Consider the following 19,157-nt stretch of genomic DNA (forward strand, 5'->3'; position numbering starts at 1 on the left):
ACAACAGGCGACAGGGTTGCAATAAAACACATTTTTAAAAAAATGCAGGACAGTGAAAACATGCGGGTTTTTTCAATTTTTACCAGTTTCTTGCAGGCAATGTTTTCCCCTTATTTTTCAATAATTTACTAATTTTGAGCTGAAAACTTCGACTTGAAAAATTGTCAGAGATAAATTTTTGGAGAAATTGAGGCGCCAAAATTGCAATATAAAATAAAACATCTGCACAGACCGAAATTTTTTATTTTCTCAGATGAAAAATGGAATAAATTCATTTCTTGCAATTCTTGCGCAAGAAATTGGTAAAAATTGAGTGGTAAAACACGTTAAAAACCAGTGATGAAAAAAACCGGGTGGTAAGCAAATGCAACCCTGCTTGTTGATCGTTATAAATGAGCAATAATATTTTTTACTAAAAGAGATTTACAGTCGGGACATTTCCCTCAAGCGGTGAGACGCAGCTTTATGTCAATAAAAGTCAACCCTTTTTCTCTTTCCTTGAATAGCCTTTTGTGCGTACAATTTTGAGGAGGCGTGTAACAATAAAAGTACTAGTTGTTTTATAGCCAAATTTCAAACAAAAAGATGGTTACCGATTTATATTTCGTCATGCCTAAATATATAAAAAAGGAACAAAAGACGTTATTGTTACATCTTGGGGGCAGGTTTGATTTCTCTTCGCTCCTCACCTCACGCTGCCAGAGTGCGCGCGGCGCAGTGTTCATGGAAATTTATCTCGGCGTGGCTGTGTCTGTGTCTGTGTACACGCGTTTTACTGCCGCAGTAGACAGCGTTTTAATGAATCTGCAATTCCGCAAATGATAATAATAATAATTGCCGAATCGTTTATGTATTCCGGCCAAATAAGAGTGCAAACGCGGTGTTCTAGGAAAAAATTGCAATTCGATTTTCATGTACGCGCGGCTGACGTGACCCTCGAATTTCGAACACAATTATTTCGCCGGCTAATTGCGCACCTTATTCTCATTATCAGCACACAGACACCGGCAAACGGCGGTGGAATGAGCGCAAAATTTATTTATTTATTATATTTAATAGCATCAAGCGACTGGATTTCTCAGAACCTCTCAAGGCCGAAGTGGCATTAAAAGAATTTTCATCTCTGCTTCGCTACTGCTGCGGTCAGAATAGATTTTATCGGATTTTTTTTCCATTTATGTCAGTAAATTGATTTCCTCACATTTGATGGAACGAAAGGTCGCTATATACACTTCCCTCGCGGTCCCTCGCGGTCAATTTAACCCCATCCAAAAGGTTAGAATCACAAAGTGTATTGAACCCTTGTGAGGCGAACAATAATGCGACGCTCAAGCAAAATCATTTCCGTCTCCCACATAGAGAAGAATTTTAATCCATTTTTGAGCTGCGTGAAGAGACCAATGGATTGCAGGCACCCTTGACTACAAAGGGAGTCACATTTTATTCGATTCGGGGAAAAAAATCTTTAAATATCATCCTTGAGAGGTAAATGGATGTCAAGACTCGCTCCTCAATCATTTCTGAGTTATTTATGTATTATTTAATCTCAACTAGTTTCGTTAGTTCTTCATAGATGCAACTAACCACGAGTGAAAATTTGCTCTCAAGAACCAAAAATGATGGTATTATTTTTCCGTCGTCGATTTTTCCAAACTCTATTTTTGCACCCAGCTACCGAAGCTGCATGACGATGACATTAGAGAGATAGAATAATTAATCGTTGGGCCCACTTCCTTCCACCTGCCCAGTCGAGATTGATAATCAGCACGAATCACTCGCCCCTATGTGCATGTTTAACACCAGCAGCTTAATCAAAACACTGGGAAATAAAATTCGGAGCAGGAAAGGAATGGTTGATTGACGCGCTCGTGCAATATCACCTGTTTGCATAATTTGCGGCGCGCTAAACTGGGCCATGGAGGCGATTTTCGCGTGATTTCAACAATTACACTTGTGTACCTAGCGTATTACTTTAGCATTTCGTGCGCGAAAGGCCAGAGTTAATTGTCGCAAATAATGTCATTCAAAACGTGCTGCGCGAAAATGTAGGAATTTGGCTGGAAATCCGGCAGGCACTTCAAGGCTGCGTTTGAATTAACTGCAGAGCTCGTGCTCGCGGGCCGGGGAAATAAATATGTATCATATCACCTCGCAATATACGGAAGCCGTACTTTACCACCGTCTTCTTTTTCGCTTCATCATTTTCGCATGTAAATCGACGAAAACGACGACCGGCGCTCCGTTTATCCGTCTTTCTAAGCCTATTATTACGCGTGTATGTATCCACGTATATATTTTGTCCTCGTTTTAATTGACCGTCTCACCCCTTTGGCGACACGCAGAGGCCACAAAAATAATCAAGAACGAGCCACGCCACATCAATTCGGACATGTAGAAAATTATTGGCTAGTGCTGTAGAAATGAAAGCTGTAATAATTTTCTTTGTGATATAAAAATGTACCACTTGAAACAGGTTTGGAATTTCTAACTCTTGCTGCTATTCTTACCAGTTTTATTAACGCCCTACTTGATTTTTTTAAGGGAACTTATCATACTTTTGCCTTGAAAACTGTCCAATCGTGTTTAAATTTAATTTTTAGAAGCTCCGCCATCCTTAAAATAAGTCAATACTTGCAGAAAAAAATTAAAGAAAAAAGTATTTAAGTTTGGGTGGTAAAGGGAATATGAAATAGAAGTTTAATATATTTGAAAACTATTTTTAAACACGTTAATTACACAAACAGAAATAATTGGAGCTTGATCGAATGTATTAAATGGCTAAATTTATCGACAATGACGTCGGTGTTGATGATGGTCTGCCCCAAGCGAAACGTAATTATCGTAATTATCATCCAGATAATCAAATGATTAAATTTACACTGATCCCCACTATATGAGAGGCCACCACTGGACTGGAAACTGGAAACAAACGATTAACAACAGGTAACAGACGATTTTATTAAATGAGAAAGAATTTTTTGAGCAGTTTAACTGTAGGAGTGAAAGTGTTAAAAAAGAGCGTTTTTTTTAATTTCAACCAAGTTTCTTGCAGGCAATATTTGCACCACAGTAGTTTTTAATAATTTTCTAATTATTAGCTCCTGACCTCGACTTGAAAAATTGTCAGAGAGAAATTTTTGGAGAAATTGAGGCAGCAAATGACAATTTAGAAGAAAATATCTGCACAGTAGAGAAAATTTTAACCACCCTCTGACTGCAAATTTTAGATTTTCACAGGGGAAATATGGAAAAAATCATGTATTGCTTTTCTTGCGCAAGAAATTGGTAAAAATTAAGTGGCAAAGACCGTTTAAAACCAGTTTAAAAAAAATCTGGGTGGTAAGAAAATACAACCCTGTGAGGGACCAAATCATTATTAATAATGTATTAATAACCATTAAAAATTGGCAAGCAAATCAATCGTTTGAAAGAAATCGAGTAAATAATTTGCAGATAGATGAAAAATAAAATCAAAGGACTTAAACCTCCCGGTGTTTCGGTTTCGCATTAGCTGGTGAAATCAATACCTCAGTCTGCGACGGCAATCACATGATATTGAGCTGATTAAAAAACTACCGGTAGTCTGTGTAATATCAAGTTATGCGCCCGAGGCGAGGGTGGTTTCTTCCCTTCCGATTTCCCTCCGTATGCATGCCGCCTCGTGTACGTGAGCGTTGTGTGTATATTTTTATTCACATTGTTTATAAATAATGCCGTGCACATAAGTCGCGACGAATTCGTCTCCGCTTGGATATTAAGAAAGTAAGGTTTCCTCTTCGTATATGTATGCTTGGAAGACTGTCAAGACAGAAACAGAATCCTCTAAATGTATAAGTATTGAGTAGGCTGAGGGTGGAATTAAACACGCGTCGCGATGTCGCGATGCGACAGACGGAAACTAATTCGCGCAGGAATTTATTGCGGAATAAAAGTTGACACGATGAAGAAAATCTCAACTCAATTATGGCGTGAGTAATAATTAAAAAATCACGCCTCTCACCTCATGCGTACGCCTGCCCGAGAATAAAAAGTGCTCCATCATTGATATTTTCCAATCGATCTGTTTGCCCGGTGCTAATGAATGCCTTAGCCTCTCGCTGATATCACGCAGCACAAATAATAAATAAGAAAGACGAGTCACCACCTCCTTTTTATTTTGATTGGATGCGGTGCTAATTGATAAGACGACTAAAGCGGCCCCGCGAGCGCGCTTTCTGCGCTGCATTTTCCTATTTCCCTTTGGCAAAACCAAGAGCCGATTAGCGAATGAACGAAACACCAAAAGTGACTCTTGCGAACGTGCTGATTAGCTATTACTTATTTGCACCGTACTTACGAGTCATTTTCACGCCTCTGGATTTTAAGTTTCCGAAAAACTTGAGCGTAAGGCACATTTTGGCTGTTTAAAATAGCTTCTAGAACACTCTTCATGCTAAACAGCGGATGATATTTTTTTCTTGACACTCCAGAGCGGATTCATAACTCCATTACTAATCAAGTTTCTTTAAGTTCCCTGCGTGTTCATTTTTTTCAATTTTTCGTTACCCTTAAAGAGGAGATTATGATGTTGTTTCAAAATCGAACTACATATATTGATTGAAACAATTTAACCATTTGAGGCCCGGAATTACAATTATGAAAGCATTAATTGGTAAGGCTCCACGGTTCTGAGTTCTGAGATCCATCAGACTGTGATGCGGCGGCCAGGCTTATTTTTATTTCATGAAAAAAAAAATAAATGCACCCGCAGGGGTTTCCAGATATGGGATTTATATTTTATATCCTGCACATGCAGCAGCTGTGATTGATGCTATTTGGTTTATGGCAGGAATTACACCAAAATGTACTCCCGACTCAATTTATAAGCGCATATGTTCCAACACGTCAGGGGAAAACAACTCCGCACTAGAGGCGGCGGCGGCGGCGTATATAAAACATAAAAAGTACGTTTTGAAGAAGCGCAGAGAGAGAGGGATAGAAGCGCACCTGCATCTTTATTTAGGATTGTGTCAACAGGGAATAAAAAAAATTCTTGCATTATAAAATGCCAAGTTTTCTCAACTGAAGGACATTATAAATAATCTGTCAGCATTGAAATCGCGGCTTGTTTGCCAGAATGATCAGCTTATTTTCGTCTCCAGTAGACGTCTAATAAATTCTGATTGGCTTGGAAATATTTTTTTCTCTATCCGCCGTGCCCAAACCATCTCAATTTTTAATATCGGCTCATTTTCTCTCTCGCATAGGAGGTGAAATCAATTAAAGTACACCCAAGTGGCCGAGTGGAGATAATAATTTACAAGGTGGCACCTTCACACCGAGGACAAGCCCATCGCGAACGAATAAATTATTCGACGCCAAAACACATAATCCGGGCGCGAGAATAAAAAGCATCGCATCATTTTCGCCTACTGTGAAAAACAAATAATATAATATGATAATTACGCCCCGACGCTGGGATGAATGAAAATTTGAATAATATCACACAGTACTCATTATAAACCTCCGTCGAAATCCCGCCGCTCGGCGCTCGGCGTGGGAGGCACAAAACGACCCATTACGCGCGCGGACAAAACAGAATAATAAAATTTGCTAGCAATTAAAACGACGAGTGCTTTTATTATTACTCTGCGCCTTTTTATCGCCTCCACGCCCATCATAATGCACTATACACTTATTCTTTTTGTAAGGAAAACAACAAAATTGGTCTGAAATTGTCTCACAGTCGAAAAAAAGGACCACCCCCACATATATAATTGGACATATTTGGTATACCTTTGACCCAAGAGGAATATTACAGAATTATTTTCCAACAACCATGCATCAATGCATTCATTAGATGCGCTTCAATTTAAGATGTAAAGGGCCAAGAGAATTACTAAAATGTCCACTATAGAAAATGTTATGAGTCAAAAGAGATGAAAATTTACTTGCGCAAGTGGGATCAGTGTGTTATTGAAGTAGACCTGGAAAACACTCGAGGTATCAGCCAGGCGCGCAAACATTGGGTCACGTGGGCAGCCGTCAGCTGCCGTGAATCTGGCTAAGCGTCGCCGGTCGCCGGTGAAAAAGGGTTAAAAATTTAAAAGTGTAAGAGAAAAAAATGTCCTCTGACATGACGGGCCGTTTAGCACTATCAAACTTCACGTTTAAAATATTGTCAACCGTGCCAGCCGCATGTAAAAATGGCCAGCCACCGGCTAAAAAATTCGGCCAAGCCGCGGTTCCGCCAGCCATCTTCACAAATCTCAAGGCTCTGGGAAATACACGAATTTACAATTCAACCCTCATGACGTCATGTTTGTATGAGTTTTGAAAGGCTTCATTATGCGGTGTGACTTTAAAATTTGACCTTTGATTGCAAAGCAATTCTTTGCAACGTATTTTTTCGAAATATAGTATGTAGTAGTAAATTTTTAACAAAAACCATGCTGATAATCAATATTTTTAAGAAATTCAAGCGTCCATAATCACTGAGGGAGCAGCTGAATTCCTCCAAACCTTTAAAAATAAATCATCTGCCTTGAAAATTATGAAAAAACCTGGTGTATCAATATAATTGATCTTAATTGCCCGAAGTAATTAAATCGGAAATGACGGCCTAAAAGGTGTGAAAACAGAAAAAAAGGCGCGTAATTCCACCCATATCAGATGCCGCACCAAGCCTTCTTGCCCTCTCTGGCGAGCATGTGTCGCATATAGGAAAGGCGCGCGTGAACGTGAATGGAACGGAAACACCTGATGGAACAATTAAGTACTGATAACGTTGCTCATCGGCGAGTCTAAAACACAAATGAAATAACGTCGTATAATAAACTAGAAGGTGCGCATATGATTTGCATGTCATGAAAAATATATTACAGCCACAAGGTTGAATAAATATAGAGCGCGCAGACAACACGGTGGCGGGTTAATTAATGCTCATCTCGGGTGACATTATTATGCTTTATTGTAATGTGCGGTCTGATAATCAGAAAACGAAGCCTGAGCAATACACCGCGCGACTGTATCTGCTTCCGGTTCTCAAGTGTCACTGTATTATTTAACGCACTGTGAAAAAAATAAACATTTCAGCAGATTACACGCAGTTGTAATTTATTGATACTGGAAAACCCCGGAAATTCTTGTTGCCAATGCATTAGGAAACACCTACGCATTTAGTTAAATTAAAATTGACCCTGGTAACGCTGTATTTTTTTTTTTTTTTAGAAAAGTGGCTTCAAAGTTGGCGTGCTCTTCAAATGGTGGGGACCGTCTCCCTACTTGAAACATTATTATATTACACAGCGAAGACTTTCCCTTAAAAAGCGTCATGCACGGTTAAATAGATCTTACGGCAAGAGGAATCGAAATCTGCCCAAAAAATGTGATAATTTTCGAGGAAAAAATTTAAATTTTTACTATTATAAACATTAGATTAAACCATCAAAATGACAATTAATTCAACTGCCAAACATTTTTATCAATGGCCACTCAGATGTGACATTTATGCCCTTCACGTATTCTCGGTGCTAACATAATTCCTTTAACTACAGGAGCAGAAGCAGAAGCAGGTGTGACACGTGCAGGTATATGAAAATTTGGTTTACAGTCCCTTTTGTTGTCAAGAGAGGTGCACGCGTGCATTGTTGACACGCGAGGGAGAAAAATTTGGGGTCCATACAACTAGCTCAACTCTAAGCGTGGTGGTTGCGCCGTGTTTGGTGTGTCCTAGGTGTGTTTTGCAGTCAGCACCTCGCAAGTGGCGATTAAAAATTTAACTGAAATATTTTCTTGCAGGCATACGCAAATTTTTGAAGGAAGAGAGAGCCGTCTTCGCCTTAGCTGCTGCATCATGAATAATAAATCTCGGGCTCGTCATCGCGTTATTAGCGCTAAGTGGTTTTCTTATTAAATTAATGAATAAATATAAAATGTGTGCTCACATAATTAAAGGCGGCGAGACGACGGAGCGGACGACTCACCTCTCGTGTGTATTGTGCGTTCGCATTGATAAGGTTTCTTTCCTCCGTCGCGCAACAACATTATTATATTAAGTGCTTGAGCAAACTGCTCATCATCAAATAGTTTGGCGTGGCTCCGGCTCTTTCTCTCCAATATTTATTTACCCTGCGTTATATTATAGAGGAACACACATATCGCCATATATGTACACGCAGGCGGTCGCTCTCTCGCATCAATCTCATAAAGAGACTTGCCAAAGTGAGAATCAATTGAATAAATATACTGCATCTCTCTCCAAAGGATTTACGAATGGCGTGTGTGTGTCGACAAACTGTATGGTCGAATGAGAAAATAGGAATCCAAAGCTATATGCCATGGACTACTTCTGCTGTCCGCCTGAAAAAAGTTTTTCCACGGTAATATTTTATATAAAACCCTGTTGGGACACGTCAGACGTGTTCTATTTGGTCTTTATTCAACAAACTACCCAAAAGTTTGTAGGGTGCGTGAACTTTTCAATGCGACGTATAGCGTGGAAAAGCCAGGGGAGGTCCTTTTGTTAAATACCGACAGTTTGTGAGAGAATATTGCTGAAAGGCATGTTTTCCTACAAATCCTTTCGCTAGCACCCTGCCGCGCGCGCGACGGAAGCGTCTCGAATAATGCGTTAAGGACATATAATCGACTTTCGAATATTCATACTAAAATCAAAAGAATCTCTTGGTTCATTGGAAATAATTATTTAATGATTTTATTGCCGCTGAGAGATAGGTATTACTAAATTTATGAATACATTATTCGACAAAGCGACGCGCGGCATGTAAAAATGTTGAGAAATACACGCGCATAAATTAAATAAGCAGCATTTACACCATGTATTCAATTTCAATAAATCGAACGTAGAATTGTAATTTCTTTTCTCGTAGCAAACAATAAAACTTGAGCTGAGAAAATATCTCGCTCAATGCTGCACATGTTCGAGTCGGCAGCTAAGTTGAGCAGGCGGTATATATCAAATTTATTGGTCGGTACGCCATAAAGAATATCGAAATTCATCCACACAATAAAAGCAGCATACAGCGCGGTGTGTGTGTCTATGCGTGCGGGGCATTCCTTAAATATGAATGGTCATGTAACAACAGGTAGTGGACCACCTCCATGGAACAACATTTACAAAAAAAGGCAAAAACTATGTCAAAAACCATAAAAAAAATCAGATCAAAGCAGAGCCCGACATCGTGCAACATATACGCTTTGTTGACACTATGAAAAGGGAGTATCACAATAGCAAAGGTAGCGCGAAGAAGCTAATGATGGCTTGGTGTCCCAGCTTTCCTCCTTCTTTAGCTTGGAATTGCCTGGGCCAAGGAAAATGATGAGGTTATCGTATCGATCAATAGCTTCTTTTAACTGATCCTGCTTGATGGATGTAGTAGACGTAGCATTAATTTTTCAAAATCATTCTTGTTTCATAAGGAAGCACATCAAACGCTGGACAAAATAACTTGGATAGCTTGGTAGTTTTTCTCACGGTGGCGACTGGGGAGACACCTGCTTGCATTGTCGCAGGGGAAGGCCGCGCACACCACTACCACGAATGCTGAAACCCATGGGCGCAAAAACAGGGAGCCCACTGAAGGGCTCGAATAAAATTTATTTAATCGAGGCGGTAAATCGTTTAAAAATCGGCAGCTTAATACCAGTAGCTGCAGAGCGTGCGAATTTTTAGCGCCCTTTTATTGCACCTGGTGGTGCTGGTATCTCGAAAAAATTAGTCCAAGGTCAATAAAGGCTAACAAACTCTGCGCTTACGGAAGAGTATTCACGTACTGAACAAGTAAAATAAATTAATTAAAAATTTCACCGGTTTCGAACAAGTTAGAATTAGATTTTCGTTTAATAAGAAACCAGTTTTTGAGTGAGACTGCATGAAATCATCGATTGTGTACGTGGAATGTGATTGAACGTCACTCGTCACCTGGTAAATGAATGAAAAGAAAATAATGCGAGGATGAGAATGGGAGCATTTGCACAGTCGACGCGTGCCGCCGGGATTGACAGTCTTAATACACGGTACGCGAGCTTTGATTGAAAATAGAGCAGCAGCGCAGCTGTGGCGGCAGTTACTGCATTGCTTTTAATAACAAACAGCAGCATTTTATTATCATTTCTCTCCCGCGCAGCTGCAAATACCGGGGATGAAAATGCAAACACATCGATTGCGTGGGTGGTCACTATGGGGGTAAATTCACCCTTTCCCACGAATACAATCACAAATGTGCAGAGAGGGATCGACTAAGTTATCAAGCTGGCCGAGCCGAACGCAAACGCATTGTGCACACGTTGACGAAGGCAAAGGCGGCTCGTGTTGGCTCTCTCAAGGGAGTGCTAGTGCTCGTTACAAGATTGCATTCCACAAGATTTTTCCTCATAAAAGTCATTAAATCAATTTCACAAGAAATCCGAAAAGAAAATTTATTATATTTTTCAATTTTTAGTGTAATAAAAAATTGTACCATTGTACCTCATGAAATTTAATCAGCTGCGCAGTTCTATTTCATCACAATTCAGCCGTGCATTTCGCAAGATTAAATAAAGATAATAGACTGACTGAGTGCATCAATTTGTTGTTCGAGCACATCAAATTTTAAGTTAAGAATGCGGCGGGACTGAGTCATTAATCGCAACAGAGTTGCGTCATTATACGGTGGCAACATCTTTTAAGAGATTTTGCGGATTAAAATCTTAATAATACAAAATTTATTTCTTAATTCATTGTGATGAATTTTTTCGATAATTTGTAGCATTGTTGCAATCTTGTTTATTACATTCGAAGTTCATGTTGCTCCACACTCTTTTTGAAAAGTTAAGCAACAATAATTTTGATAAGAAGACTCCCGACAGTGTGAGAACAACACTTTATTCGATTCAGAGGGCTGGTAGATTTTAAGACGGCCACCATCAGTGAGTCGTATTATGATAAGCAGCGAAAATATGTGCATACTGTATACGCATAATTGACGGGGCTGATAAGAAGCCGTCGCCGAAAGCTTATTTATCAAAAAAGCGGATTCCCCGCTGATTTTTTGATGGTTCTTTGGACGAACATAAGTGATATCAGGTGTTCAGAATGACCAGTATTTTTTGTCATTTTGCCGCCTGTGAGTGATGGAGCGTTTATTGCCACTTTTGATAAGCCGCTGCCGTATAAAAATAAATTGGAACCCTTCAAATGCGATTGGCTGATTGTGATTCTTGAGAACCCTTAAATTTCATGAGGGTGGCCTCGATGTTCTGTAAGCATTTATTTTTGAACTATTTATTTTATTCTTATGCTTTCCGTCCCTGATGATTTCAATCTTTTGCGTGTACTTTTTGGCCACCCAGGCAGATATAAATTTTAAAGGTACGGGGAATAAACTCCGTAAAAAGCGAAACAGAATGTTTACAAGATTCAGTGAATTTTTGATCAAAAATAATATAATTATCAGGCAAGTCAACAGTCTCGGAATTCATTGAATGCGTGCAGCTTCGATCAGAAAAATTTATAGCATTGCCATTCACTTGAGAATGTGGTAAACAACCCGCGGATTTACCCCAAAATATTTGAATCGCTGGACATCAAACCACTACATGGGTCGGTTGATTCCCAAGGCACATAATGGATTTCCCATGAAAGACACCGACGAACCTCTTGAACCCTTTCATTCTTTAATCGAGAGTACACTTAGTTACGGAGACCTCAACGAATGGCATTCTTCGAATTTTACCAGTTTTGATCAATCGGCGACAAGGAAACGAGATATTTTCATTGTTAACTTATTTCCCTGCGCAACTTCGCAGGTAGTTTGGCAGTGCACATCAACATACTTATATATTTTAACTGTTATACGCCCTCCTCTTTTCAAAATATACTCTATTTGTGTATTTTAACTCTAGGAATTTTTTTATTAACTCAACTTGGCAAAAATATAGATACTAGATTCTAGGGAAAAAATAGATTTTTTGAATTTCCTCGAATTAATTAATACTTGACGCGTCAAAAATTGTGATATCTCATCCAGAGGCACAAAAATGGAAAACCGCGTTTATTTGCTATAGTTATAAAAGCATTCAAAAGCAGATTTTATTTTACTCGCTCAAGTGCCCAAAAATTGGTCGCGGACTGAATGAACACGAATTATTGGTTGTTTGTAAAAAAAACCACACCGATTTCATAGATTTCTCGGAAGGGACAGTCATAAAAATGTTGAAGACTAACACAATATATCTAATAATGGTGACACCCAGCATAAATTAATATTTACCGACTGGGCAATATTTGCATTTAAAATTTCAATGCGTACCGTGAGGAAAAGCTCTGCGCGCATCAAGCGCTATTTGTTTTTGGAGCCGCTCGCCGCTCGCTTCTCGCTCGCTCACACAGGGGAGAAAACGATTTTAAAGGAAGTATGACTTATGACTTTGTTCAAATGAAACACCTCGCGACCGATCATTTTTTTTATCAACGAAAATCCTTCATGTCGATGACCTCTTTTTATTATTTTATCCCGCCTTCCTATCTACTAGGGGATGCTAGAATATAAAAGCCTCCCTGCAGGTTCTACCAGCATAAAAGCCTCTCCCTGTAGCAACCTCGTAAAATAAAAAGCTGGGACAAGATTTTTATTATAATAATAAAATAGCTTATCCGAGAATTTTATAAATCGACATCAGAACATTGGAATTTTTTGTTGTATTTAACAAAAACGATTCAAGCAAAGCATGACTCATTCCTTGTATAAGTCACGATTCATCAAATAGTTAAAATTAAGAAATCAATTAATTGAGGAAATAACATCTCTGAATTATTTCAGGTTCAACTGACCGACAAAAAAATCAAATATTTCAGAATAGAAATGAATAAGGGTTTATAAAAAACTATACCATTCTTATTTACACATTTTTAGATGATAATTGTTCGCAGCTTCGCAGCGTTTACCGCCGCGCTTGGAAATTCCAATTCGGCGCCCAAATTGTTTTTGCATAAATTGTAAGTCAGGGTTCCGAATTTTCCCCACCTGGATAAAATCTACCCGGGTTTTATCAGGTTTAGCCAGGCTAAAAACCCAATAAAACCCACTATTTTACCCAAGGCTCCAGTATCAAAAATAAATAAATGCTGGAAAATGATTAAATTTTGTTTTTTGGTCGTTTTTTTTAACGCTAAAAAGGTAGTGCTGCATTTTTAAAAATTGACGAGTGCATGAGGGTTAAATTTCTTCGTTTCTTGAAAAAATGCAGTGAATAGCAAATTTAAAAACTAAAAAAAAAACAATGTAAAAACCCCGGGTTTTTCGGAACCCTGTAAAGTATAAATAAATGAATTAAATTGGTACTCACGGCTCGGCTTTCGTCGCTCTTTTCCATGAAAAGAGTCGTTCGAGCGACGGAATGAGGTGACTTGTTTTTGACCCGAATTTTGATATCGGATATGTACCGAAAATTAGTAAAGTCCTCCTAGCACGACACTATCAAGTGATGGTCGCGGTTCTACTCGACGATCGACTGGATCTGGAACAAGTGCTTGCTAAGTTCGGATGAAGAACGCTGGTCTGCTCTGTACGGAAGTACGGATACAAGAGCGGGATAACGCGATAGGCCTGGCTAACCGGACTGACGCTATACCGCGACTGCTAACACTCGCTTCCTTCTTGCTGCTTTCGGTGGCGCGGCTCTAAGGAGGCAGATCCCAGCAAACCAATCAGCCATCGGGGGCGTGGCTACAGTCGCTATACACCGCTCGGGAAATCGACTTTTTAATATTGTTCGATTCGGCCAATCACAGCAGTTTGATCACAGCAGGTACATCCAGATTCGAGAGGCTATGAGGGCTACGAGGCTAGGAAATTGACGGCGACCATAGTGAATTTCGCGTGCAAGAACCGCTTTTTAATTTATGTACGTTAATGCCCCGAGCAATTTCCATTGATTGCATTGTATTTCCTATCAATACATAACACTCTTTCATATTTTTTTCACATAATATTTATTTAAAGATTTCAAAATAAAAATTATTATTGCCTTTTGACGATTTTGCGCGGCAGCGCGGAGGTGCAGTTTTACATTTTGCTGCAGGGGCGCTCGATTTGCTTTTTGACATTATTGCGCGGCAACAGGAGGTGAGGTCCCGTTCCAGAAAAAAAAGGCTGTGCATCAAAAGGAGGTTCTGCTTCAATTTTAAAATTTCGCTCGCAAGTCGGACCTTTCACGTTTTTTCTTTGTAGACACCGCTTTAGCGTGCTTTGACAATGATGTATTGGATGTATTGACTGGCGCGATGCTGGGGGTGCGTGACAAATCACGAAAGAACCGCTCTTGGATTCTCATTCACAAAAATTGAATTTCAAGCGCGGGAAAATTTGTGCCGTACACCAGTATCCTAAATTAAAATCGATTTTAAAAAGGTAGCAATCATATGAAACGATAATTGAGTATACATTTATTTATATTTTTAAAACGCAGTGGAATGGAGACATCTGAACCGGAAAAAAATCAGGAAGGAACTGATATTCTTGCGTTCGAAGTTTAAATAAAAAATAAAAAATGGAAATATTTAGATCAATATTTTCTTTTGACGTTGGTAATTTCCAGATCAATGAAGGCATTATATTTTTACTAGTTATACAACTGTCGTATTTTTAGTTGATTTAATATTTCAAATATTGTAAAATTGGCGTTTTTAATTAATATCTCGGTTTATAATAAGTTTAGCGGAAAATTGTTAATGACCAATTAATTTCTAAACTAAGAATTGAACTATATTTTTTCAAGACCAAAGCTTTTGCGCCAATTAGAACCGAAAAAAATAGATCGATCTGGCGCAAAATAAAATCCGGCCGCATCCTTGAATGAATCGATGCGGGCTTGTACGAGAAGTCGGTATACAATTTCATTTTTTCTCATTATTTCGCTCCCTCATACAGTTAATGCAATGATTATTTTACCCAAGATAAATATCACAATTCTTGATGCAAAAGTTCATTATGAGCTTGCCGAAAAGAGCAAAGATCTAGACTTAAACTACAATGTTATAATTTAATTAGTCATTTTTTATGCAATAGCTAATGAAAAATACTGCACGCAGCTAAAAAATTCTGGAAGTTTGTTCAAACGTTGATTTTCCCCGAGTTGTTGGTTGAATTTAAAAATTTAAAATGTACTAAAAATGTTAGTTGTACACCGATGGTGTCCAATAAAATGAATAATAATAATAATACTAAAAACGTTACAAAGACGTTTAGTTATTGGACTTTATAATTTTGCCACGAATAGACGGATTGACACCATTGAGGTCAGTTTGTGTACGATTTCACGAGAAGGTTGGACTTAATGTGTTTTAAATTCAACTAAAGGTCAAGATCAGCCGCTGCCCTCTTGGCATAGTCAACGCTCTCGATCTAATTAACACCTAATTAAAGACAATTTTTCGTTCTTTCCAAAAATGTTACTCTGGTAGAAATCTTCGCGAGTTTAATCAGAAAAATAATTAATTATAGAGACGGACCTATTGCAGCGGCTGATCAGCTCTGTATGCTCGCTTCTCGCAGCTGCTGCATGCAGTGTTCCGAAAAATCCGTTTTTTTTTTTGCTTTTTTTGGCTGCAACAAAAAATATTTTGTAAACTAACTCGTGGATTTTTGACAAGCTCTGAAAAAAATTAAAAAATTCGCATATAGCAATAACCATTTTTGGCAAAATAAAGACATTGCCGCTTATGCTATTATTTTAATGCAAAGATTTTTTTGGCCGTGCAGGCATATATTACATAAAAAACAATTATATCAACGTAATACTTCAGAGAGTAAAAATTTATAATGGAATAATCTAGGCATTGACCATTTTTTATCACTCTTACACATATTAAAACAGCCTAAAAATCTATGATTTAATATCATTTATATATGCTGGGGTAAAAAGTGAGAAAATAAAAAAATTGCACGATAAATTGATAATTCCCCCTCGTAACATGCTGGGGGTCACCTCTGAAGTCAGATACGATGACCATCACAACAGATCAATAATAAGAAATCGAACCTGAAATGTGTATAAAAGAATTTTTGAGTCAAAAGAAACCAACTAGACTCTTTATTATTTGTGTTGAAGTTTTCTAAGGAAAAAATTGTGCAAGTCATTTTAGCCTTCGGGGTAAATTTTTCAGAACATGTTTTTTTATCTATGACTATTATGTCTCACAAAATTCACCACTATAATAAAGGAATTTTATTATTTTCCCCTGGTCAAAAGAGACTCAATTGACAATTTTATGTCTTTACCCAATAAATACCCCATATACATACCAGGTTAATTTTTCTCGCACTGAGCACCAACAATGACATGGTTTATACACGCGGTACACATATAAATTGAGCAAGAAAAATGTATTTTAAAATCAATTTATAAATTCTCAGAAATCGGTGCGCATTATTTGTGATTGATCTGACAATGAGCAGGCCAATTCTTTTGTATGTATGTATGTATATAGGACAATTATATATAATAATATGCTATCTACACACCAATATTAGTATGTGTATGTATGTACTTACCGGCGGGATCGGGCTGCATTTATGTACATACATACTGGGTTTTCCTGTGCCGCATCTTGGTTGACTGATAAAGGTGCATAACAAGACCAGAGGGACCAGACCAGGACCAGACGAGATTTCCTCGAAGCACATCATGACACCGTATTAGTTGTGCACTAATTTCGCTTTAAAAACACTGTTAAATAACGCTGGAACGACGGTCCACAAACATAAATTGATAAGCCAAGATATCGCGCGGGAAACTAAATAATGCATGACCGTGCCAAACTGCGTGGCCAGCTGTGAATAATATGGGGATCGAGACATTTATGTGAGACTAGGAAACAATGGAACTGCGGTTGGCCGACTTGTCTTCTCTCTGGCCAATCACGATCACGATCCGAATGCACCCAAATTTAATTTTAGCCACATGTGGGAAGTAATGCTGTTTGATTATGTAAAGAATATTCCTTGTTCTATTTTCACAATAATCCTTTCCATTAAAGTGGAATGATACTGGGCAACAATTGAAAATTATTTAAATTATTGGATGCCTTAAACAATTGACCGATAAACAATTTGTTCAACAATTTGCAATAATAAAAAATGACCTTCCTACACTAAAAATTCAAATTTTGCCAATTTTCTCCAAAATTTACAGTGCTCGAACATATTTTCTTGGCATATTCCGATTCCTCTCGTCGAGATCTGTTCAACGGTGTATGCCACTTATTGGGGAAACTCTTGGTTTTGAAATTAAATCGGAGTTCAAGTAAGGAGACAGCCATTGCCATTTGAAAAGCACTGTAACTTTCCAGCCAATTTTATCGAAAAATTACAGCGCTTCTTAGGTCAATTTAGGCTTTAACTGAATCCTAAGGGACGAGTTTATGCATTGGCAACAAGCATTTTCCAGTATCATTCCTCTTTAAGTAGAACAAGTTTGCAGTTGGTCAAAATTTTGTAAGTCAAAGGTCAAGGTCACAAATTCGCATGCAAAATGTTTGGTTAAAAATATTGCAAAATACGCCCCCTCGGATTTTTTTCATGAAAGCGTAAAAAAATGTAGCCCTGAATGCGTAGAATCGAATAGTGAAGAGAAATCGATGGAGACTCTGCTAGATCGCGAGATATTTTGAATTTAAGGATTCGTGTCGGGCGTCCGGCACGACGACAATATCATCCGGCGATTTTACTTTCGTAATTTACGTCGGAATTTGATATGTTATGCATATGATTACCTAGAAAAATAAACAAGCTTTCCAGTGGTGTGCTTAAAAATTTTTTGGTCTCAAACTTTTTTAGTAATAGCAGCGCGAGAAAAGAAAATAGAAAATTTTCAAATATTGACATGTTTGCAAATCTCAAATCTCGGGTTCTAACCATCAGAATTGCAAAAACTACCCACCGTTGGACTCGTCTCGACCTACCCTAACCATCTGATAGGTTTATGGGTGCTTTTACCCCCTACCCCAAAGACGCTAGACTTTTTTTACTTTTTTGAGGGGGTTTAAGCATATAAACTTACGGGTAGGGGGTAAAAGCACCCCAAAACCTTTCAGCTGGTTAGGGTAGGTCGATACGAGTCCAACGGTGGGTAGTTTTTGCAATTCTGATGGTTAGAACCCGCGATTTGAGATGTGCAAAAATGTCAATATTTGGAAATTTTATATTTTCTTTTCGCGCGCCGCTATTACTTGAAAAGTTTGAGACCAAAAATAATTTTAAGCACGCCACTGAAAAGCTCGTTTATTTTTCTAAGTAATCATATGCATAAAATTTGGGGTTACAGATAAAATTCCGACGTAAATTACGAAAGTATAATCGCCGGATGATGTTGTCGTCGTGCCCCGGACAAAATGTAGTCCAGCTGTCAAGTTGCAACAAATAAATGGTTTCAAAGGAGAGTATAATTGCATTGTGGCTCTCAGGGGACTCTATAGTCAAAAAAGGGGAATTCCTCCAATTCCCCCAAAAAGCTTTGGAATTTATGGAATTTATCGGAAATGCCATAAAAGCTATTATGCATTTGGGTGGTCTTTAAAAAAAATATCTTTTTAACTATTAATAATTGTAAGCGGTCGGTGACATTCGGGATTCCTTTTCAAAGACGAATGATTTGTGAATGATAGGTAGATTCCAAGCGAAATCCTTCCACACACACAAATTAGATCCTATAACAATCGTTTTCATAGAGAAAAACAAGTATATAGGTAGCGCTGTGAATTTTCGAAAAATTCAGCCTCAAAAAGAAATTAGCATTGTTTTAAATGGAGTTTAAAAGGAATTTTGCAATCGTGATGTTCACTGAATTTCCATATTTCAACAAAAAAGACACTGTCAGATATAGTTCTCAATCAGAACTGGTGGGTTTTTACAGCTGGTTTTTGCGCAAAAACCCAGTGGTTCATTTTTGCGCATTGCAAAATCGGTAAACACTGACTTTACCCCCATATCTAACGTCTTTTAAACATTTCCAACGGCTCCACAATCTCATGTGAAATATCTTACGTGATATTTCAAGAAATTTCAATACCATATATTAAAATAATTCTTGTCTTGTCCAGCGGATTTCTTGATTAGGTTGGATTGTGAGGAAAATAATCCATAGACGGTTTCAGTTCTCAATTTTTTATACTTTAATGA

At 38.1% G+C, this 19,157-nt stretch overlaps 1 protein-coding gene across 3 annotated transcripts in view; it reads right to left on the reverse strand.

Annotated features, from left to right (window-relative positions):
* Nucleotides 1-16,695, reverse strand: part of LOC135936902 (protein dead ringer-like) — a 103,242-nt gene extending 86,547 nt beyond the window's left edge. The window contains exon 1 of one of the 3 annotated variants that reach the window (XM_065479908.1): nt 16,533-16,695. In XM_065479908.1, the coding sequence (XP_065335980.1) occupies nt 16,533-16,667 (135 nt within the window). In that variant the 5' untranslated portion in view covers nt 16,668-16,695. Of the gene's footprint in view, nt 1-13,326; nt 13,605-16,532 lie in introns of those variants that run through there. The other 2 variants (XM_065479907.1, XM_065479909.1) reach the window with 2 other exon arrangements.
* Nucleotides 16,696-19,157: the final 2,462 nt, after the last annotated feature.

Source organism: Cloeon dipterum, chromosome 2 (genome assembly GCF_949628265.1).
Source record: "Cloeon dipterum chromosome 2, ieCloDipt1.1, whole genome shotgun sequence".
NCBI lineage: Eukaryota > Metazoa > Arthropoda > Insecta > Ephemeroptera > Baetidae > Cloeon > Cloeon dipterum.